General features: G+C 42.0%; 1 protein-coding gene across 1 annotated transcript in view; it reads right to left on the bottom strand.

Moving 5' to 3' along the window:
- LOC117263646 (dolichyl-diphosphooligosaccharide--protein glycosyltransferase subunit STT3B) overlaps positions 1 to 23,568 on the bottom strand; it is a 118,195-nt gene that overhangs the window by 38,565 nt on the left and 56,062 nt on the right. The window contains exons 3-4 of the mRNA XM_033637232.2: positions 16,378 to 16,665; positions 3,488 to 3,553 (exon numbers count right to left, since the gene is read on the bottom strand). Of these exons, the coding sequence (XP_033493123.1) occupies positions 3,488 to 3,553; positions 16,378 to 16,665 (354 nt within the window). The remainder of the gene's footprint in view (positions 1 to 3,487; positions 3,554 to 16,377; positions 16,666 to 23,568) is intronic.

The raw sequence follows: 23,568 nt of genomic DNA, 5'->3' as shown, positions 1-23,568 counted from the left end.
CCGAAAATGTTTGGAGCAAAGTCTTTTAGCTGTTATCGCTCTGTGCATTTCATACTGGGCTTATCTGGTGACCACAGGGCCACACTGAAGAGGATATAGAGAACACAGCATGCAACAGGGAGGAAGGTTTAACTGTGTGTGTGTCTGTGTGCATCTATATGTGTGCACAAGTGTTTGCAGCCTGCCTATGCACGCCTTTTTGGCGTTGTTCGGTTCATTTATGAAAATAAATATGATTTCTGTTCTCTTTGTGTGTCCATATTCACTGACTGCTCCCTCTCCTCTCTCCAAGCAGCAGTGATGGTTCATTAAGAAGACTTTAAAATGACATTAAAAACAAGGACTCTTAATGAGCGAGGGTCGACAGAAAGGTTTCAGTTGCAACACAGGCTGCTCTTTGAATTCACATTAGATTCCACTGTTAGGCAGCACCTCTGTATGTGTGTATGTCTGCATACGACTCAGACGGTGATCACTCCAAGGCAACAACGCCTTGGCATGGGCTGTTTATTAACCTAATCTTTGCCTGAACCCCGAGATTAAACTTACAGATGATGTCATTCCTAACTGCAACTTCAGAGATGTTTTTTTCATAAACTCAAAAAGCTGCACTTAGATTTTTTGCTCCTTATACTGCTGACACATTGCTACTGCCAGACTTTGACTCCAAATGACCTCACCTGCGCAAGACAGCAGCGGCCGTATCCGGGATTTTTTAGCCTTATTTATGTACAGTGGGAGGAGGCGGAGACATGTTGTACATCTTTATATAAAGTCGCTGGGCTGTACTTGTGTTTAATGCTAACATTAGCATGCTAACATGGTCACACTGACAATGCTATCGTGCTGATATTCAGCAGGTATAATATTTACCATGTCCAGCATCTAAGTTTATCAATGTTAGCATGCTAATATGTATTAATTAGCACAAAAAACAAAATACAGCTAAGGCTGATGGGAATGTCTTTGCAAGTATTTGGTTGCAAAGTCAAAACTTTGATTTATGGAAATTCATTGGAAATCTGCTGACATTTTACTTACAACCAAAAATGTCAATATGTTGCCGCGAGAGGTAAAGTCAGCTAATCGCCAAAGTCATTAGGCACATCTTTACTGAAACATGAATGTGCCAATCCATCAAGTAGACGTTGGCATTATGACAGGTGAACACTTTGACTAGCTGATGGCATTAGAAGGCCTCACACTCTGGGGAACATGAACGTCTGTACATACTTTCAGAGCAATCCATCCAGCTGTTGAGACATTTCAGTCTGGAGCAAAGCAGAGGACAGACCGACCATTGACATCCCTAGAGCCACACTGCTAGCATGGCTAAAATGTTAAACAAAGTGACATCTATTTAACAATCACCTGAGGAGCCTTGTGTTCAGGGCATTTAATCAATAGTTGATTAAGCAGAACAGCTTTTGGTGTGCCCTGACGTTACTGCTTGTGCTGATAGAGGGGATTCTGGAGGGTTTAGAGAGAAAAGTAAGCCAAAGCTTTGGGAATAAGAAGTGCTGTGCATCTGCTTTTGCTCTGTCCTCTGTTCTCCCCTCGCTGCACCCCTACCCACTCTACCCTCACCCCTGGAGGGATGAAAGGAGGATGTTGCGCAGCTACCCAGAATGGCTCCTGTGGCTCCTGTCCATCAGTAGGGTCCTGCTGCTCTGATCCTCTTCTTAATCTTGTCCTTCTCCGTCCTCTCCCTCCTGATTATGCCAATATCCAGGCAGGGGATCTGTCCCTCTCTGTCTCCATATCTGCTTTACGAGTGTCACATTCGATTAAGCCCCACAGGAAAATGTAGCCTCGGCTATATCCTGATTAAAGTGACAGCATAAGGTGATAAAAAAAAAAAAAGGTATGGGTGGGTCAACGAGTGGATACGGCACTTTGTGTGCTGGACCAGAAGGAGACAGGGGGGGCGTTTGAGAGGTTGGTGGTGCTGATGGAGACATACAAGCCTAGTTGGCTGCTCACTGCTGGAGGACTCATCTGCAACAGTGGGTGGGCTGCGGTTGCAGTACAGAGGAACATCACATCGCTGACGGGGGGGTGTAAAGGAGAGAAAGTGGTAATAAGGAGAACGAAGCATGGAGACTCTATGTTCCCGATCCTTCTGACGAGGACAGTGAGGAAGTTACACATCACAACATATTCTCTCGCCTGTCTTATCGTTCTGCATTTCTCTCCGTCTCTGTCCAGTCTATCCTGTTCTCCCCTTATCTTTCCACACCTCTCTCCCTTTGTCTCTGCCTGTCTCCATTCTCTGTTTGGTCTCCTATTCTATTCATCTTTCCATCAGTCCCCTATCTCCCCAATCCTCTCTACGCCCCCTCGGACGCTGTGGCCCAGTGTGATCGATGAAGCTGGATCTCGGTAATCTGTTTCATTTGATATCTGTCTCACTGCCAGCCACAGAGATTTAGCCAGGAATGAGCAAGAAGCTGGAGATTTTCATAGGCGCTCACGCTCCCTCACACACACATGCAAACAATCTGTCGCTGAGGCAGTGAGCCCGGATCGTCTTTTTATCTCATCTCTCTCATCAATCCCCTGATGGGCTTGTGCCTGACTTCATAAATAATGCAGACAACACTGGCGAGACTGCTCCTCCTTTTTTGCCATGCCTTGGCCATGTCCATGCTGGACACAGGACAATCGCTCCCATCACTACCATCTCAGGAGTTAATTACCAAGAAGCAGATATGTATTTGAAACCAGCTCCAAATACATATAAAGTGGGATTTGTTGAGAGAACTCCGAAAGGCAAAGTGTTTAAAAAATGGCAGACCAGAGCAAGAGCTACGTTACAAAAGACAGTTGCAAAACATGGCAATATCTTCATAGTTGAGAAGAAGTCTGACTAAAATGACAAAGCGTTTCCTGCAGCAGTGTATGAGAGCACAGCGTTTTTGATGTCCACTCTTGTCATCATAGTGCCGCAAAATCAGTTAGTGCCAGCGTGTTCAAATCGAGTAAGGACAAAGTACAAACCAGTGAAAGTTCTTTGTGAATGCCAAAATACAGAGTCTTTCTTCTTACATTTCAACTGAGAAGAATTACAAAATCCCTTGTTGCTTGTGTGGAATGATTGTTTGTGGCAGAGTTTTGCTTTGTATAAACAGTACTTTGGTGTCCTCTCTTACCCAAATAATAGGACAAGAAATGGTCAGAGAGAAACTGGAACCAGAATTGATCAACATCTACATTATACCCAACCGTAACTCTGTGGTCTGTTGTTTTCACAAAAGGGCAGTTGGTTGTAAAGCAGTGAAACAGAAACACAAACAATATATAAGTCAAATAAAAAATAAGAAGACCCTATAAAAGCAGAGTACAGTGTAGTTCAATTATACATGAAAAAATAAAGATGAGAATAACAAGTCATAATCTAATCTTGATTTATAATTCCCACTGAGCTAAAAAAAACAAAAAAAAAAACATGTGTTTGTGTCAGTGTTAGTGTGTGTGCTATTCTCACCATGTAGAAATAGGAGAGACAACAACCAATGGTCCAAAATACTGAGCCTGTCTTCACTGATTTCACCTGCAAGAGAGAGGGAGAGTCACAGCAGTGTGTTATAAATAAATATCCATATATGCATCAACATCAAATTAGACATGCAGACCCACAGTTTGTGTATTAGGGACAGTAGAAACTAAAGCACCCTGGGATGCATATTCTCTGTCAAAGATGACCTGATGGCATCTGGACTGAGTGCAGGCGGGTTCACTTTAGTAGTTGTTGAAACATCATAGTCTTATTGAAAGTTTTGTTCATACTGTGATTCACCACATTTAAGACTAAAGCGTGATTTATTGTTGTGCGTCACCTCAATGCAGAGCCTACGACGTGGCCTATGCACGTGGCCTTCACTGTTGTGAGCATTTATACTTGTGCGGAGCTGTGTCTGTGTCACTCTGCAGTTACACCTCTAAAACACAAACATGGCTTAATTGCAACAGTTTCAAACACAAGTCCACAAATCAGCTTCACTATAACTCGCAGCATTCACAGACAAAGCACTTGTCTTTTTCTGGGAACATTTTCCTCACAAATACAACATGCTAATGATTTTAGCACAAGCCTATGGCATTTTACATTGTATAAATTAGCCTAGCAACTAGCAAACTTTTCCTCCTCTCATATGAAGCCAGGGAAAACAGCAACATTTAACAAAGGTAACGGCACATAATTTGGCTCCATTACAACTCACAAGATTCACCGACAAAACACTGTCATATTAAACACATTTTCCAAACAAATATACGTACGGTACGGTGACGATTCGACGTAGAAGTATAAATTCATTTTTAAGACAAATGTAACATAAAAATGTGTATTATAAACTTGTAATAACGCATAAAAAAATCATATTTTGTGCATCGAGTCAGAAATCCTTCCCATTCATCACCTACGTCCCACTAGAAGTATGTGGTGGTGTACAAGAGACTGCCCTCTGCCTATATTTTCGTTTTCTTCTTAATTTCATATGCTCAGGACGTTCCTGGGCACAATGCGCAAGGAAAGTCCAGACTTTATTAAAGGTAGTGACCAGGTGGAAGACCGTAAGCCACACAAATCTCAGAGAAGGCTTTGAAAATCGAGGACACAGCACTGACAAATTCAAATACAGCAAGGCAGAATGCCAAGCAGACAAAGCTGGTGTTGGCTTTCACTTTCACTAGTAATACTGTTTACAAACAGTAGCCAACAATTCCTGCATAGCATGCCTTTAAAAAGCAGTTTAATGATCATAGCAGATGTAGAACAGACAGCTGTGGTGAGAGAGCGGATGAGGGGAGAGCAGTTCAGACTAGACCAATGAAAACATCTTGTAAACAAGCTCTCCTTCCCCTGCCACAGGCCGATAAAGCAGACAAGTGTACACATTAACATTCAAAAACACACTGAGATAATGACAAAGATGCAAGTAAACACACACACAGATGCACTTAACAGTGTGCTTTCAAAAGTGTCAAACTCAGGGAGAGTACCAGTGACAAAGGGGGGGAGAGGAGCTTGGTAAGAAGCTTGATCGCATCCAATAATGCCTGAGATTTGCTGATGAGGGAGAATCAATGATCGCTGGACCAAGGTGGTCCCGCCTCGCCTGAATACCCAGCAGAGCTTCACAGACAGACTCCTGGATTAATTAACTCACAGATAGACTCACAGACACCGCTTTATACTGTGAGTGCATGTAGAAACTCAAAAATAAACTGTCCTTAAGCAGTGCTTTCCCTCTGTGCTGAGGTGGGCCACAGTAAGTAGGTCTGTGGTGACCTGATTATCTGTCTCCTATAGGAAGGTGAAACTTTTGCTGTTCCAGAGCCTTGCTGCTCTGCATGGTTTAAGGTGTTGTTATGGATCCCATAACTTTTCTTGCCAGGTCCCTTCCTACTGTGCTGTGATTGACTAGCACTGGCCATAACCATGATCTCTTTGCCCTAACTCTACCTGCCTCTGACCTTGAAGTGTCGACATGACATGTACTAGCCAACACAACTAAGGTTGGATACCAAACCTTTAAGGTTAAGACTGAATTACATCAGCACTACCGAGTACTAATTCATGTTAAATCAATAGGTGTCAAATCTGACAGATCTATTTGTCATTTTAACCCAAATCACAATTTTTTCCTAACTTTAACCAAGACAGACAGTGAAGCTGGCAAAGGAGATCCACAGAGCTGCCGGGTTCAGACGGGAGGCGTAAACAATGTAACATGTCCCAAAACTGGTAAGCTCCACTGGCCAGCGACAGCTTCGCCAGCTTTGTAGTGAGCCGACACTATTGCTGTAGCGCTGATCTGCAGCGACAGTTTCAACACATACTTATTTCACATACACAAACACACTAGGGCTGGACGATATACCGACTATGTACGATATATCGATATATTTTCAAGCAAGATATAGATTGAGACAATACCATTTATATCAATATAGGGTCAAGCTGTGTTACATAAGCATACCAGTGTCCAGCTCTCCTCTGTCACACTCTCTGCACAGCTCCATCAACACTCAGAGACACATAGCTACTCCTGTGTTTAATCTGTCTGTTAGTTAGTATACAGTGCCACATCGGTCTACATGCTGAACAAGCTACGCTAAATCAGTCTGTGAGATGAATCAAATTATGGCAGCAGCACACGTGCAGTCCAGCGCTGCTACTTTGTGTGTGAGGTGGATCTTAGCACATCGCTGTTCTTCTTGGTAGTTGTAGTCTGTTTTGTGACATTGAGACAGTGCCTGGATGCAGGCGACAGAAGTGTTTTTAAAAAAATGCAGCGACAACACAGACATTTCATATACAACATACACAGACATATATAACAAAGACAAAGTGTCTCTCACTCCTTCCCTTCCTCGGTCTCTCTGTTGATGCTATGTGCCTAAATACAATTAGTAGCTTAAATAATTAAAAATATTGAAATAATTTTCCAGCACTAGATTTATTTGAAAGGCCATGGAAAATAACTTTTAAGTCCACCCACAAAGACTTTTTAATGGTTCTAAACCAAAATGGATTTAGGCCTACTTGATACCTTTATACTCATGTTATAGTTTTGTGTCCTGTGCTGCAAGCCTTTAAACCTCTGTAGCTCCAGTGTTGTGTGCAAACAGTTAACGTACAGCCCTGCTACTTATTCTATATCATTTTTACATTTTGTGCTGCATATATTCAAACAGGGGAAAAAACCTGTCTTTGCATGTTATTTTGATCACAGTCTGTCTTTATAAAAGTGCCTGTGACGTCTCAAATGTGGCTTTCACTTGTAAATGAACATGTCGCCCGTTTCGTAGTGTCGCCATTCAGCCTGAAAATACAGAGATATGAATTTCCATATCGCACAGCCCAACACACACACACACACACACACACACACACAAGCAGCACTACATGACATTAGAAAAGAGCAGAGAAACATAATTGCTAACCCTAACCCTAAGAAAAATACAGAGACAGAAGAAGAAGAAGAATACAGAGACAGAGCAAAACACTTCTGCAACAGAGGGAGTAAAGTACTGGAGAAGATACCGGTACTGAAGTCCAGGTAATTGTATCAGCTGAAATGCAAACAGCGCTCAAACCTAACCACAGCACAGACCCACTGCTTTTCCAAGAAACGCTGACCCAAGCCCCATTAGAAGAGATGCATTTCTCTGGGGGAGATGGGGTAATTTTAATATTACCTGCACTGGTCAATGACACTGATCCCATCCACAGCACATGTCTGATCTTTCACCCCATATCTCAGCAACAATTAAAGCCCCTATACTGTTTTTCAGCTATCTCGCTGGTACCTGTAAATTCAGTGTAAAGAGACAGTTTTTTTTAAAAAGTGTATCTAAGTTTTAACACATAGAGGTACGTATATTTATTGTTTCATGCAGTCTAGCACAAAAGTTCTGCAATAAATCATAGAGGAATGAAGATGGGATTTATTGCAGGGCTGCTGTATTAGACTACATTACTTTCAGCTAGGTGTGAACTGGCAGCGGAGCGTACATTGCCAAAGGCACAACTTCCAAAACACTTTCCCTATAAATGGCTCCATGTTGAGACTTTGCTTCTTTTGTTTAAGAGTGAAAACAAGCGTGATGACAGATTAGGATGACAACAGTCACTGTGCAAGCTGCTGTGTTCTCCACAGACAATATTCCCACTCAAGCCGAGCCAAAGCTAGCGTGCAGCCTTGCGTTGTCCATTCAGGGGCATGTGGCCACTGGTGCCTCAACCCCCACTCCCAACTGCCCTCCCAGCCTCCGATCTCTTTGTCGAGACACAGAAGTCACACAGTGTGATACCAGTCCAGCTAATTAAATGTGAGCCGAGAGAAAGAGTGGAATTACTGTTACAACAATGTAGGCATGGTGCACGGGGTTGGAGCAAGGGAGGGAGGCAGTGCAACTCTGTGTGTGTGTATTCATGTTACGGAGAGCTGTGGTGTTAAAAAGAGCAGCTCTCCTGGGTGTGAGAGGATTCAATTATAGATTATGGGAGTGTGTGTGTGTGTTGGGAAGGGTGGAAGGGGTAAACACAGAGATTAAGCGAGTGGAGTTGAATGGGTTATTAGCGGATAAAATGAAGGAGTCGGATAATGAAGATTGGGCTGAGACTTGAGAGAGCGTTTTTGCCACGTGGAGGAGATGACGGGGGTAAAGAGACACGGAGGAAAGGGACGAGCAATAATGAGATACAGGAAGGGAGAGCAAGGTGGGAAGATCAAGTAGGGAAGAATACAAAACACAGCTCGAGCAAAAACAATGGCAGAGACAAAAGAAGACAAAGACAATTAAAGGTAGAAGAGATAGAAGAAAGGCGGAGGGGAGGAAAAGAAAACGCAAAGACATATGTGGGTAAATGAGACTGATAATGGGAAGCAGTGGAGCATGGCCGGGATGATTGTTTTTCAGGGCCCCTGCCAAACAGAATGGAGGACGTGAGAGGTAGTAGGTGAGCGGAAAGGGATTTTTCGATGGCACTGCTTCGCTGATGACACATCACCTTAAGAGAAAGTGGCTGCTGCGAGGAACACCTGCCTCACTTGGAGATGTATTGTCCATACGCACAAGATGACAAGAGGCCATTATAATAGCGCAGAGACAAACAGATGTCCCTAACACACCCTAATACACATTTCCTGGTGTGAGACAAATGGTTATGGTGACAGGATTTTTTTTTGGGATGAGTCCTGAAAAGTTAAGTGGTGAATTTTGGAGACTCCTGCAGAGTTAAAAATGATTTCATATGGACATAGGAGGAACACACCTCGGATGTATTGGGAGAAAAAAACGCAGTTGATGGGAAAGGATGAAGGCTCTGTTGTTAATGTTTAAAGGTGCCAAATGTTCCTTAAAAGGTTTTGTAATACCTGCTGTGAAAATAAGAAATGTACCTACTAGAGATCAGTTAACTTTACCTTCAGCTGCCCCACACCCATTAACCTTTGACTAACTGGTTCATTTTTAAAGAGACAAAAATGCAAAATGACATTAAATACAAGAGGCCTCTCCTTTTAGTCCTCCACTCCACTGACTTAGTGAGCTTTAGCACTCCATTCCAAAGTGCTAACCATACAGAGGTGGTAAACTTTAAATGTTTTATGATAAATATGAATAATTTATTGTCTTTTGTTTCATTTTCTGGTGTCTCTGCTGACTTTTTTAACATGAGGAAACCTAATGTCCACTGCCCACCCTCCAGTATAAGCTGGTTAGCTGACATTAACCTTGACCACTCTGCGTTGCACATCTCTGGGCTTGGGTGGGAGCTAGCTCGCACCACCACTTATTCACATTTAGAGCTAGTACTGCTACCAGGACAGAACTGCTTTAGAAACATGGTGGTGATGCATCCACACTGGTGCTATTTGGTCCGTTTTAAATGAACCCTGGTCCGCTTCCACGGATGGTTCGGTTCGTTTGAAGTGGTGTCAACGCTCATTCGAACTCTGGTGCGGACTAAACGAGCGAACCCTGGTCCGCTTGAAAACTGAGGGTCTCGGTTCACTTGCAAGTGAACCCTGGTGCGGTTCGCTTACAGTGGGAAATGCAAAACGGACGATCTAGCGAACCAAAGAGAGGAAGTGACATAGAGCGCAGTGCATTTTGGTGTTTTTGTGGTGACCAAGCTGGCCGAAGGTGATAGATTTCTGTTTTCAGTCCTGGTCAATCGATGAGCTGGGTTTTCTTCTTCCTCGTGCTTTTTTTCTTCCTAGTCAGTGGTCGTTTCGGGAAATGCCTCCCCCAAACGAGCAGCTGTTGTAACTGCGTGATGTTGTCCAGGCGGTTTGGTCAGCTTTAAAAAGTGCAGTGTGAAAGTGAACCAAACCAAATGAAGGTGTGAAGTTTTTCCCCACCCAATCAAACAGAGTCCCCGGGACTATCCTGGTGTGAATGCACCCTAAGAGCAATAACATAAGCCTAGTTGACGATGCTTAAGGGGATATGCGGCTCAAAACTGGGCCCCTTGCTCACCATTTCCACAGCAACACTGTTGGGTCGTGATGGCGTTACTAGCGGCGATTACTGAATGAGCACAACACTACCTCTCACAAGACCTTGCTGGTGCGCAGTGTAGTAAACAGAGGTAGCAAAATGAACCTATAGACCAACATGCATACACAGTCAAAAGGATTCACAGCCGTTAACCAATTATGTTTAAATGTTGACATCTCTAGTCTCGCTACCCATCTACACAAAGAGACTGATGTGACAAATTATGATTTGGGCGTCTGCCATGATTTACTCATTATTCTTATTAATATCATTTTAAACACCATTTGGGAGAGTCAACATCACGTGTGAGTAAGAGTAATCTTTATCTGAAAGAAAAAAAAGAGTAGAGAGTACTTCTTCAAAATGCAATTCAGTATTATTTCATAATGCCGTTCATCCGGATTTCAATGCAGAGACAGTTCACCTGCAGTTCACCCTTTGCACAGTTCACTTGTCTGCAGCTCTGCAGAGTTTGCAGTCCTCATTGCCCACCTGTCTTAATATGCCTCACATCAACTAAAATTCCTGACATCCTTTTGTTCCTTTGCTCTCTCAGCAAAAATTCCAATACACAGTAAATTAGCAAGGCAAAGTGTCCTGATGGGTGTCCGTATTTGTTTTGGTATAGTCACACATGAGTTTTCTATTGTCACCATCTGATCATAAATTAAATGTTCAATGTGTTCAATGTTGATGGATGTTGGTGGAAATGGTCACGTAGGTGGAGTCACGCCAGGTTTTTTACCTGCTACACAAACCTAATCTTTATAGCATGTGGCTGTGTGTCAAGTTTACTGTGCGCATATTGAGATTTGCCAAGTGATAATGCAGCTGCATATGCAAGGTTTGGAAGAGTAACTATATTTACTGGAACTGAATTAATTAACTGGATCATTTTAACTACAGGAGGCTTTGATGTGATTGATTTATTTTAATGTGAAATGTAAAAACATCGACAGGGTTGCTCTGCTGCGTTGCATTGCCTCTGGTTATCATTTTAATCATTGGAGGGCTGTGGAGCCACACCTAGAAATAAAGTGCCTGCATGGCATCTGTGGTCAGTGTAGCAGCTTCAGCTGATTATGATCAACACGCTCTGCTGCGGGCATGCTGCAGCAGATGTGTCACACCATATCCATGCCCTTTGTATTTCAGCCATTGGTCTTGTTGGCCTCAACAGTTTCAGTGTCTCTTCCTAGTAGGGGTGATGCGATATACTGGGATTGACATAATGATGACAACCACAATATTTAAAAAATGAAATATTACCATACACATATGACGATATCATGAAAATAATCCAGCGCCTCTTTCTTTCCATTCTTGCTTTGTCCCCCTCTCCTGTATCATGTGGTTGCCTTTTCACTATCCATTGAGTGCAATTGCTCTTTTTGTACATTCTTTTTACAGCTATGGTTAGAGACTCTCTCTCCACCTCCCCACACTTGTGTTTTGAGTGTAATTTATTTGCCAAAAAAGAGACAAAATGCACAACAAACAAAGTTAAGGATGAATCATCAGATGACAAAGTGCATCATGCAGCAATGATATCATGATAGTATTTTTTTTTTTTCATTATTACTATCATGAACACTTTTGGCCAAAATTGTGTACGGAAAATCTGACATCATGTCAGCACTAGTTTCTAGTTTAAATTACAGAGTAAACAGATGAAAAATGTTTTCTAAAACTCTCTGAACTGCCAGTGACTTCAAATTCTATGTGGTTTGTATTTTCTATAAATGCATTTACAATAAAAGCCTGTATACACGAGTACATAATATACATTTCCTCAGTGTGTTTGGCTGCCATATGTGCACTGTATGTGTAAGGATGTAAACTCCCCCATTGACACTATCAGCTGTTTGGTTTCACTCTGCTGAGCTGGCAAACAGACACAGAGCCAGGTGTGTTGTATTGGTACTTAAACTGTAGACACAACAGCCGCGCTCAGCCAGCCACCTGGACACCAAACTGTAGGTCACTGCCAGATCAGGGATAGTGAACGCGAGTACAAAAATGAACCATAGAGTTGCCCGCAAGCTCTAGCCTAGTGACTAATACTACCATGAAACCACATGTGGACATGCATCCATGCACGATTTGACAAAGTGACATAAGCGGGGATGGCTGAATCCTCGGACAGATAAAAGCTCCTTTCCAACCCCGCGGCGACTGTACGTCCAAGCTTGTTAGGCTGTGGCAAACAGCAGTGAGGCAGGGCATGACGAAACACCTGCATCACTGCTTTTACCTGGATGAAAGCTTCCACCATGCAGCGTGTTTTTATGCTCAAGCATAAAGAGAAATCGACACCTTGAAGGTAAAATGAAAATTGGACAAATAGCCTACGAGCTACTGTTATCGCTCGCTGCCTGTGGCAAGCATAATGCAACTCTTTCCTGTTCACTTACTGAAACTCCTCGGATGAGGACAGTTAGACTGTTAGTAACAGTTTTCCTGCTCACCAGCCTGTCTAACGTAAGTTGCTATTGCCTTTCAATAAATGTGTGTCTGTGAAGGTTTTTATCATTGAGAAGTGACATGACAGTTTAATTATATATCAACTGAACCTGGAGACAGAAAACTTTTCATTTTAGTGTTCAAATTAAAACAAATTCAAATTAAAAATGGAAACCAAAAGAACTAAGTGAAGATAAAAAGCACAAAATTTTGATGCTGCTTCTCACTTTTAACCGCCATTTTCATTTGTTAATTGGCGAGCAGTAGATCAAGAGTTTTGCAGCGTCCATGACAACAGCTATGCGTTTCATTTAAAGTCACTTATTAAGAGACATCTTTATGCACACACAGGCAATGTGAATAACATCAAGGGACAACCTCGATATCCGTGTTTACTAATTAAACATCCGTGGCGATCAGGAATACATGCCATTGCATTTGTTGTGTGGATGGTTAATGCTTAACTGTAGCCTGAATCTGTTCCTGTGTGCTGTGCAGTGACTCTCAGCTAAGACACAACGTTTATACTGAATGCTGATGAGCAACATCATATGGCCTCCGAATACATGTCTGCATAAATGTGGGACTCCTGCGGGTCTTGCTCTGTTTCTGGCTGTGAGGGTACTCTTTAACAGCTGCAGGCGGTCATGTTTGAACGCCGCGGGTATAATGAAAAAATTATCAATGTAGTTTTAATAAAACTGGGTCTTTATTTGCCCGTCTTATCTCGGTAACTCTGCTACACTTGATGTGCACGAGACATGAATGATGCATCTCCCTACAACTATGCAGCTACAGTTGGTCATCAGATTTCATTGGCTTATTTGCATGAGTCTCCTCTGGTTCCAAAAGGCTTGTGGCGTCCTATCATGTAATAATCTTTTCTAGTAAAACCCAAAGCTTCCACACTAAGAAAAAATAAAAGTCACGCTCCAATGTAAGCTGAGCAGCAGGAGCAATACAAAGAAGAAGACAGAAGGAGGTAGGGAGAGGAATAAAACAATTATAAAGAATAAAAAAAAATCTTGTAATTTCTGTTCTTAATATTTGTCTGATGTATCGTTTAAAGCCAAAGATAAAGATAGCTAATGACAGTGCTGACTACATAGCATCAAAACTGGAGGAGAGTCAAAAACTAATGTTTACAGCCAAGTATCAAGATCTCAGTTTTGGTTAATTTTGCTTTAGACAGTCCAACACCCACTAGCTGCTTAAAAACTGCTTGATTTTTAAGGGGGAAAAATGCAAAATGACATGAAACACAAGAAGCCTTTCCTTTAAGTCTGATGTTCCACTGACTCACTGAGCTTTAGCACTGCATTTTAAAGTGCTATCCATTTAGAGGTGGTGAACTTTGAATGTTACGTGTTGTTAATGTCTTGCCTTTTGTTTTATTTTCTGTTGGCAAGGCTGTGAATACATGGTAGCTACCCTTCGGTCTACCCCCAGGTAGTCCTGGTGAATAAACAGCTTCATTTTGCCCTCTTTAGTTAGTTATGTTAGCACCACTGGCTGTGCTGACACTGCTAACTGTGCTAACTGAGCTAACAATTAACCTGGGGGTAGATAGGATGGTGGGCACAATTTTTCCACAGCCACACTGTTGGGTTGGGATGCCGTAACGAGCAGAAATCACTGAATGGCCAGTGCTGCTAGCTACATTTAGCTTCCACCAGACCTGGGTGGTGTGCAATGCAGTAAACTGAAGGGAGGCAAAATTAGCCTATAGCTCAACATGCATAACTGGTCAAAAATATTCCAGACAGGCAACTGATCAACAGTAACCACTGACATCCCCCGTGCCAATTATATTATATATTAGAGTCATTCTTTCACTGCTGTCTGCATGTTTGGGAGAAGGCCTTAAGCTGAAGGCAGCTGGCTCCTTTCAGGTTCAGTTTTAAAAATAAGGCCTGTGCAAGTCGCTAATTGCAAAATCATTTCCTTTCAATCAATTCAGTCTTTTATTTGATTTCTTTGAAATCGCTAGAATTAACAATATTAAATTTGAACTCCCTTTAAATGTCCATATTCATTTGACACCTGCTCCTTCAGAGGTTAACTGTGCAGGTGTGAAATTCTTTCACAGTGATGACTGTAATTGTTTCCCTGTAACCTCTTACCCTTCGCTGCAGTCTACAGGAACATGAGGCAATTTTGTTAACAGAAATCATTTTATAGACTCCTTGAGATGACGGGGTATTGTATAAATAAGAAATATGCCCACAGCGCTGTAATGATAGGCAGTGATATTCACACATTTAGTGTATCTGCAGTTCTTCTCCCAGTATGTACAAATGTTAGAAATCCATGTCTGTGAAGTCCAGAACTGCCAGCATGGATGGTAAAATTGTCTCCTAATGGTCCAAAATGCAGCAGCCTGTCTGGCCTTTAACCAGCCAGAAACAGCTCGTGTCACTCAGCTTTTTCCCCAAAGTTACCAACCTTGGTTCAGAATCTCTCTCGATCTTCAAAAACTGCACTTAAGCTATTTAATGCACCGACGAGCCTTATGGCACTTGAGTCAGGTGAAATGTGGAACTGAGGCACTTTCTCTCAAAGGCTTCTCCTTGATCTACTGTATCTTAAATGCACATTGCTTTGCAATTCATATGAGTATTGCGCTTCTCTTAATCTGCTGATTTTGACCTCTTTAATGTCAGAAGAAACCTGGTTTAACAGAAGGAGCTGATTACTTCAATTTCAACTGGTAAGCTCGAAATATTCTCTATCACAAGTTTCCTTTTCACATTTTCATTATTTTTGGCCAGGTGGAAGCCTGGAATGTGTGTATGTCTGTCTGGCCGCAGCTGAATTCTAGTTTTCTCATGAATTCTGTTCTGGCATTATCGCTCTTATTCTGAGTTTTAAAGTAAAAAATGAAGCATGTATAACTGAATGGGTACAGCTCAATACAGAATGAAAAACTCCTCAATACTTGTCAAGGTCAACTCCAATAACAAGAAGGAAGAGGGATGATGAAAAAACTGTTGGCAAAGCCAAGCTCTTCAATTTCACACAAAGACAAGCAAGCACACTCACGCGCACACATACACACACACACACACACACACACACACACACACACACACACACACACACACACACAAGGTTTTCATAGTAAGATAGCTGTGGGGCTGTAAGGCAGCTGCTGATGCAACTGAAAGCAGTGGACACACTGAGGTACAGTGAAAAGTCTGTTTCATACATCCTGCAGCCTGAAAAGCTCTTTCCTTCCGCGGACTTTGGAAGACCATTGCAAAAAGTGCACTGTGGTCCCTGCAAACATCTCTCTCCTCGTCTGTGGAATGTATTGGTTCTGTTAAGGTCTTCCTGCATAACCTTGACAAATTATGTTTTAAATCACTGAAGGAAAAATACTTTTGTTATATACAAAATAAATCTGACCTTGCTGACAACCATGAGCAAATTCAACAAGGTCAGACGCTCTGTGGCTACCTGCTGTATTTACTTTGTGCATTTTTTTAAAAAAGGATGGTAAATTGGGAGGGGGTCCATTCACCCTTTAACCTGAGATCTTTTCAATTCTACCTTTAAAGGTCATCTTATTGTGAAGGTTTTACAGTGCAGCATGCTATTTCCTGGGCTCCACATGGTCCGCAAAGATGCCCAGTGTGCCTTTCAAGCCTCTGGATAAATAATTCAACGTTTGAGGCCAAGTAAGATTGAAAATAGGGCTACACAAAGCCTGTCCCCTAAAACTGAACAGACTGAGTGCTCACAATTGGGGTAAAAATACAGAGCGAGCACATGTTCAGATTTATTCTAATTCTTAACAAAGCAGAATTTCAAACTGACCATAAAACAAAATATCAGAGGTATATACCCACATCAAAATGAAATGTTTATCTAATATCACACTGTGCCGAGCGTGCATACCCAGAGGTAGTAGGTGAATTGCAAGGCAAAAATGGCAATGCCTTCATTGTCAAAAGAGCCTGCGACGGAGCGAGAGATATAGCCAGGGACGATGGCGATGAAGCAGGCCGCCAGCAGCCCTGCGCCCTGGTTCCACAGCTCCCGCGTCAGCAGGAAGGTGGAGATGGCCGTCAGACCACTGAACACCGGTGCCAGGAAGACGCACACGTCACGGATGTGGACGGTGATGTGGAGCAGGTTGAGCACGTAGTGGATGAGGCCAGCTGTCACCATTAACCCCGGGTATACCTGAGTGAGGGGGGAAAGAGAAGGAGAGGTTGAGCAAAATATAGCATGGGAGGGATGTCAAACGACAGAACATTAATCAGCAGTTATTTTGATCATCTTTAAAGGTCAAGTGTGTGGTTTCATTAGTTTATAAACACTTGAAAATAATCGTTGTGTTTTTGTTACCCTTTTCCTCATCTTACAGTTACTGTAAAAATGAATATCTTTAGGTTTTGGACTATTTGAGAAAATAAATTTGATGACCTTTATACATTTTTAATGTTTTCTTGTGTTTTGTGAACCAACCAACTAATCAAATCAAGAAATTAACTGGCAGATTAATAAAATATAATGTTTTGATGCATGCCTACAAATGGTGATGGTAAGAGTGAAAACAACGTGCAAGATGAGAGAAAAAAACATGAAAGGTGCCACAAGGGAGAAACTATTTTCGACGGACACAACAGTTCTGAGCATTACAAACAGAAGAAAGATAACAAGCTGCATTATTATCAGTACTATTGATTGAGACACAGACTTTTACCTTTACCAACACACTTCTTTAGAGCCAATAGCTTACATCTAAGAAAAACAAGACAAGACAAATGATCCACACCTCATCCAGTCATCAATGTATATGCTGAAATTCAGGTCAACTAGAGATCTGCAGCAAAGGGGAGCAGAACCTAAATCAAAAATCCCAATACGTTCAAATAGCCTGTCTGAAACTTGAGATGTCATCAAGTATAAAGTCTGGAGCTGCACTACTGACAATGAATGGGAGCACCCTGTCGTGGACCCACATAATGTTTTCTTTTTTTATACCCAAATGAGCTTTATTGTATTGTATTGTATTGTTTTTTATTTCTGAAACAGAAAATATGGTGTCATCGACAACCCCAATTCATTGTCTGTGGAGCAGCTTCGCACTTTATCCACAATGACATCACAAATTTGAGTTTTAGTGCTCCAGTTTGGGAGAGAGTTCTTCATGTTTACAAATACTTTTGGATTTTCTTAGCCCATAAGAGCAACATGTATGAATTTTAAAAAATGGGCGTAGTTCCCCTTTAAGACATATTTGTACAGCCAACTGATTTGTTTTTTCCATTTGGCTTGTTAAATGTCCAAAAATAAATAAAAATGCCCATCACAATTTCTCTGAGCCAAAGGTGGACTCTTTGAAATGCGTGTTTTGTCTGACCAGTGGTTCAACAATGGATGATACTGAGCTTACAATTATGTTTAACAGTGAAACACAGCAGCACCTTACATGTGAGAATCTGGAACCAGCAACTGTTTGACACTTTTTGCTTAATAAAAGACTTGTTCGCATGTAGAGTAGAGTGTTCCTCAATGAAAAGTTATTATTATTACCCTCCACTCAGCTAAAGCTGGGGCCTGAGCAGACGAGGCCTCGTGGCCCTGTCTTGTCTATACACGAGAGCAGATCCAATTAGGGCCCTGTGCAGTGCACTGGCTGACTGAAGTAAAAAACGAGGCTATGTTAAACGTGTGAGTGATGTCCCTGATGTGTGCTCACTGCAGCCGCAGTCCATGCTCTTTGCCTCGCCGCTAATAAACTCAGGTCTTCGCGTCTCTAATTAGCCGGTGCCTGGGAGACTTAAGCTTCATCAACCAATCTACTTCAATGAAAATCAACCATGTCCTGCCTCTCGGCTCCGAGGAGTGGACTCTGTCTAATGGAGCAGTATCCTGCCATTTACAAAACTACTCTTGTAATTATTAGCCATTTTGAACTCTGTGGTAGAGCCTAGGTCCCCAAAACATTACAGAGACAACTGAGATCAAAGCCTGCATTGAGTTTTGGCTTGATGGCGAAAAATGTTTATGCATAATTTATCAGCACTTTCCTCTAAATTGGCATTCAAGAATGCATTACATAGCTGTTCATTATGAAAATATCATTAACTAAAACTGTCAAAAGCTGTTAACAAAAAATGCACTTAAGTCACTGTCCTTATGGCAACAAAGACTGGTTTATTGTCTTGACAGCCCGCTGTTGTTATGGACTGTCACATTAGAGAAGCCTGCCTTCCTTATCTACAGCTCAGGAGAAAGAGCAACTGACACTCGTCCTCTGGGGATTCTGGGGAGGGTGGATGGGAGTGAAAGGGGGAATAAAAAGGGAGAGTGCAGCTGGACTGGTCTAAGCAGAAAGGCTCTAAACTGTCACATTAACCGATATGCGCTCGTCCGTCTTCCAAACGGTGTGACCCATCTGAGTGCTTAGAGACTTAACGCTATCATACACAATTAATGAGGACTGTCAGGATCATCTGTCTAATTTTGAATAAAAAAAAGAGAGGGGGACGGGGTAAGGATAAGGGTAGGATCAGAGAATGGAGGCATGGCGGAGCTGAGAAAAGACAGCCAGACATTAGAGAAATGCAGAGGCAGACAGCAGAGGAGCGATGATGAAAGATAAAGAGGCAGAGAGATTGGAGCGACTGAGGAGGAAAAGTGAACTATAGTGGATAAAAGGAGAGAAAGGGTATGTTAAACAGAGTGCAGGCGGGTAAAAGGTTCAATGCAACAGAACAGAGTCGCGGCATTGCTCTCGGGTGGAGCAAAGGTGGTTTTATGAATTTCACCTGGAGCCAGAAGGGTCACAGACCACCTCCCCGCATGAGAAAGGAGACTGACATTGTTGCAATGTCAAGACAAGCTCCTGAAAACGAGGAGGGACTGTAACTTTGTAATTCATCAAGTTTTTCAAACAAAAGCTGCTGATAGTGTCTGCATTATGGGCTATGAAACACACTGCACCAGTCTGAGGTGAACCCAGCCCTTGTCCACACCCCTGCATGGTCTAAAAGCATAGGCTTGATGCAAATAAGAGCTCTCACACATTCATTTTATCATACCGAATGCAGTGTGGGAGTAAACTAAATGCCCTTCTTCACTGAAGCCTGTCTATGTTCAGAAAATTATCTACCTCAGTCATGCAAACAAGTGGGATTTTGACAATTAGCCTACACAGTAAATGAGTAGCTTTCTGTTACTCCAGCAACTACCATCGCGGTGCCCTTGAACAAGGCACCAAATTATTCTGGCAACCAATCCCGCCTTAGCCTCTTATATAAAAAGATACAGCAGGTAAAGTCTGAAATGGACGTAAATCTATCACTGAGCCAGCTGGCTGAACCTCTGCGGCAGCTCTATCAGATCTCCTCAGTTCATCAGTTCTGAGATCTTGCTCCATTTTACATAGATTTGCATGTTGGAGGGAGACATTTGCATTTAGTATGGCCAACAGAATGACCCATCCACCTGCTTTTGAAATTCCTGTGAACCCTATGCGGCAGACTGTGACTGTGTGAATGTGACCGACTGACCATCTGGCACTAAACTTCTTCCAAGTCAAACGTGGGCTGTTAGTGGACCTAGCCAGTTAAATAGAGCAAGGCTGGGAAACTTCTATATTTTCAGATGCCATGAAAAGAGCAAAGCTAACACTGTATTAGTTTGTTCCTCAATACTTTCTTATTTCCCTCCTATGTTTGTGGTTCTCAGTCTCAAACCCAGTGTTCATACGGAGGGTGCAAATCTTAAAAAAAAAATAGATACCAAATATACAGAAAGCTGGGCACTGTAGTTTCTTGATACAGAGGTTGAACAGTAGACTAACTATACGGCTACAAAGACTAACTAAGACGGTTTTGGGGAGTTTTATTTTGTTTCTCTTGAATTTGAATGAAGTATGCTTTATGATGAGTTTAAACGCAGTTAAGCTAAAGTTAGTCTTTGTTAGGTGAAAGAGAGAAACTTGTATTGGTGTAAAAAATGTGTAAGAATACAGGCCAAAATGGTGTTCTCAAACTAGTGAGTGTGACACAGTTTGCAGCCCCAATGATGAATGTATTGTCACCATAATAACAATCACCATTTTCAACAGTAAACAGCAACATGTCCTTTTTACGCATTTTATTTCCATGCCGAAAACTCACTCGGAAATGTTTAGTGATGTAATAAATCAAGAGAGAAGTAGTATCAGTTTGTCATAGACTTGTATACTAGCCTGTAGGGGTGGGGGAAATTTCCGATTCTTAGATGCATCGCTATTCGGACGTGGACGAATCTGAATCGATTCACAAAAGTCCAAATTTCGATTATTTAAATCTGTTAATTAGAGTAATACAGAAGGTTCTAAATAATGCGGAACTAAGAAGCGTGGTACGCGTCATCTCTGGGACACTTTGGGATGCGTACCTGGAGCGAACACGCCGACACGCGCACAGAACTGGACAAGAGCCACGTTATATGTAAGCTGTGTCGTGCTAAAATAAAATACTTTGGCAACACAACAAACATGAGAAGCCATGTAACTCGATTCCACCCGACGGAGGAGTCAGGGAGACGGCAGGCTGTTGTTGCTGCGGCTACTAGTGGTGCTACCGACCAGAGAACAATTGAGGAAGCAATTAGAAAGCTGCCACCCTCATCGGAAAAGGCGAAGCGAATTACGGGGCATCGGGGCATTTATTGCCAAGGATTTGTGTCCTTATTCCATCGTGGAAAATCAGAGATTTCGAGCACTGCTGCATACATTGGAGTCCAGATACACCATCCCATCCTGACGCTATTTCACCGACACTCTACAACCAAACCAAAACAGAAGTCATAGCCTCGCTGTTGAAGGCAGGTAGGATCGCAGTTACATGTGATGCGTGGACGTCTGTCGCCACCAAATCATTTGTTACTCTAACTGCACATTTTATCTTGTGATTTAAGATACCTGTTGTTACCTTTGGTTCTGTACAACGAAGTTGTAACTTTCCAGTTTGCACACATTTCCATTTATATGTTTAATAAAATATAATGGAAATGAATTCAACTGTTTCTTATTACAAATGCACTGTTTTTAAAAATTGCAAGTGTTGAATGCTTATTCAATGAGACAAAAAGAAATGTGTGTTGTGAAAAAGTGCATCAATATACATGAAATAAAGATGCATCAATAATCATTTTATAATCGAATCGTAGCCCCTGAATCGTAATCATTATCGAATTGTGAGGTGCCCAAAGATTCCCACCCCTACTAGCCTAGAAATCCAGACTCAAATCTAGAAAGATTTTGAGTCTGGCCCTCACTGATACACCGTTCCTACCCAAACTGCAGTGAACTAACTGAGGCATATTAAATGCCGCTGCACGCAATTGGATAGCACGATAGCCAATCAGAGCAAAAAACAAGGTGACGTATTTATTGCAGTAAGCCCCATTGGTTTGCCAACCAGTGGGGCTTACTGATATATTATGCTTTTGTCTTATCCCATCGGCAAAACGGCAAAAACATCCTTCTTGGAAGCGAAGGCTTCTAGGGCAGTCTTCTGTTCCTCTCTCAAGGAAAAAGATACGTGTAGTTGGCTTAGCGTTTCTTTCAAAGCTAAACTGAATGGACACGGTCCTTCGGCAGCTGCCATCTTGGCTGTTTACTTTTCGACTCCTACGGCACAGCGCTGTCTTCATCATGTTATGCCCGAGCCCACCTCTGTCAGATAGACTGATCTGATTGGTCCGATGGCGATTCACCGGGCTCTGCTTGTCGGGGCCAGATTCCTGTACAGAGCAAATTCGAATTTGCTGCTCCTGCTGGCCGTTAGCAAGAATGCAGGTCAAGGCTTTTGGGCACTGGCTTCACTCTTCAGACCTGGGAAATATTCACAATTGGCGAATATGGGATCAACTCAAAATAAACTATAAAGCTCATGTTCATGGTAATGACAGAGTGTGTCACCCAGTGCAACACTGTGGTTCATTTTTTGGACAACAATGGTGCTCTATGGCACAGAGAAATAGTCTATAACAAGCGTTGGCTGCAAACCCAATGCTTACTTAGTCAGATCAGTTCATTGTTCATGTTGACATTAACAAAAACATAAATGTCACCAGACTTCAACATCATTTAGCAACATTTTCCTGCTCTGAAGCCACAACCACTCTGCTGTGGTGCATCTTTCTCCAGGACAGTCTAATTACTTTAATTAGGTTGGCAAAGTGACATGTAAAGCAACCCACTGGTTCCAGTACAGCACATTAGTTGATTCCAATATTAACGATATTGTCCCCCTTAGTGGCGCTGCTGTGGACGCAATCATCCGCTGACCCTGTCCAAGATAATGGTGCATGACGCAAGGACAACATGACTTAAATAATTGCTTGGTAAATGCAGTGCAAGTCATATCCTGGCCAGACAATCACTCCTCAAATTATACCCACTGAAATCGCTCTGCTAACACTTTTTGTAACTGCTCAGTTTAACACTTTCAAGAGAAGAAAACAAATATTGTATAAACTAGGTCTCATACCTACTTTTACTTTTAACCTGCTTTTGTTTTACAGGCATTTTAGTTATAGTTTTTGTTTTATGGTATTGAACTGTTTACTTATTTCTTGTGTTATACAGCCGAATAAAGCAAAATTTCAGTCTTGACTGAGTTTTATCTGAAATGAAAATGTAAGCCCTTCTGGCAGAAAATGGACGTTGAGGGGACAGAGTTAATATTCATAAAGAGAAACGATCTACAGATAGAGGCCAGTTCTGCTAGAGACGAAGTAATACATTACACTGATGTACTGCTCATCACAGCGCCTATTGTCCTCCCACCTCGTACAAAACCCAAGCTCTGATAAGGTGTAAGCTCTCGTATGTCCTCTATTTGCAGATTGATCTAGCTTGAGGGTAGTCTGCCGAGCAAATTAAAATATTTAAAGTAATGTTCAACCGGAAAATGAAATGACTTTAAAGTGAAACCAAATTTGAGCAGAGAAGAGATGAGCACAACTCGCTATAATCTTCTTCAAATGAACCATGTGTGAATTCCCCTGCAGTTTTCGGTTGGTTTTTTACTCATACATTCATGAAGTGCCAATACAAGTGTAGAGCGGAAAGATGTGAGC

Source organism: Epinephelus lanceolatus, chromosome 16, assembly GCF_041903045.1.
Source record: "Epinephelus lanceolatus isolate andai-2023 chromosome 16, ASM4190304v1, whole genome shotgun sequence".
NCBI classification, from domain to species: domain Eukaryota; kingdom Metazoa; phylum Chordata; class Actinopteri; order Perciformes; family Serranidae; genus Epinephelus; species Epinephelus lanceolatus.
The sequence above is the reverse complement of the archived record's forward strand: the minus strand, read 5'-3'. Positions and strand labels throughout refer to the sequence as shown.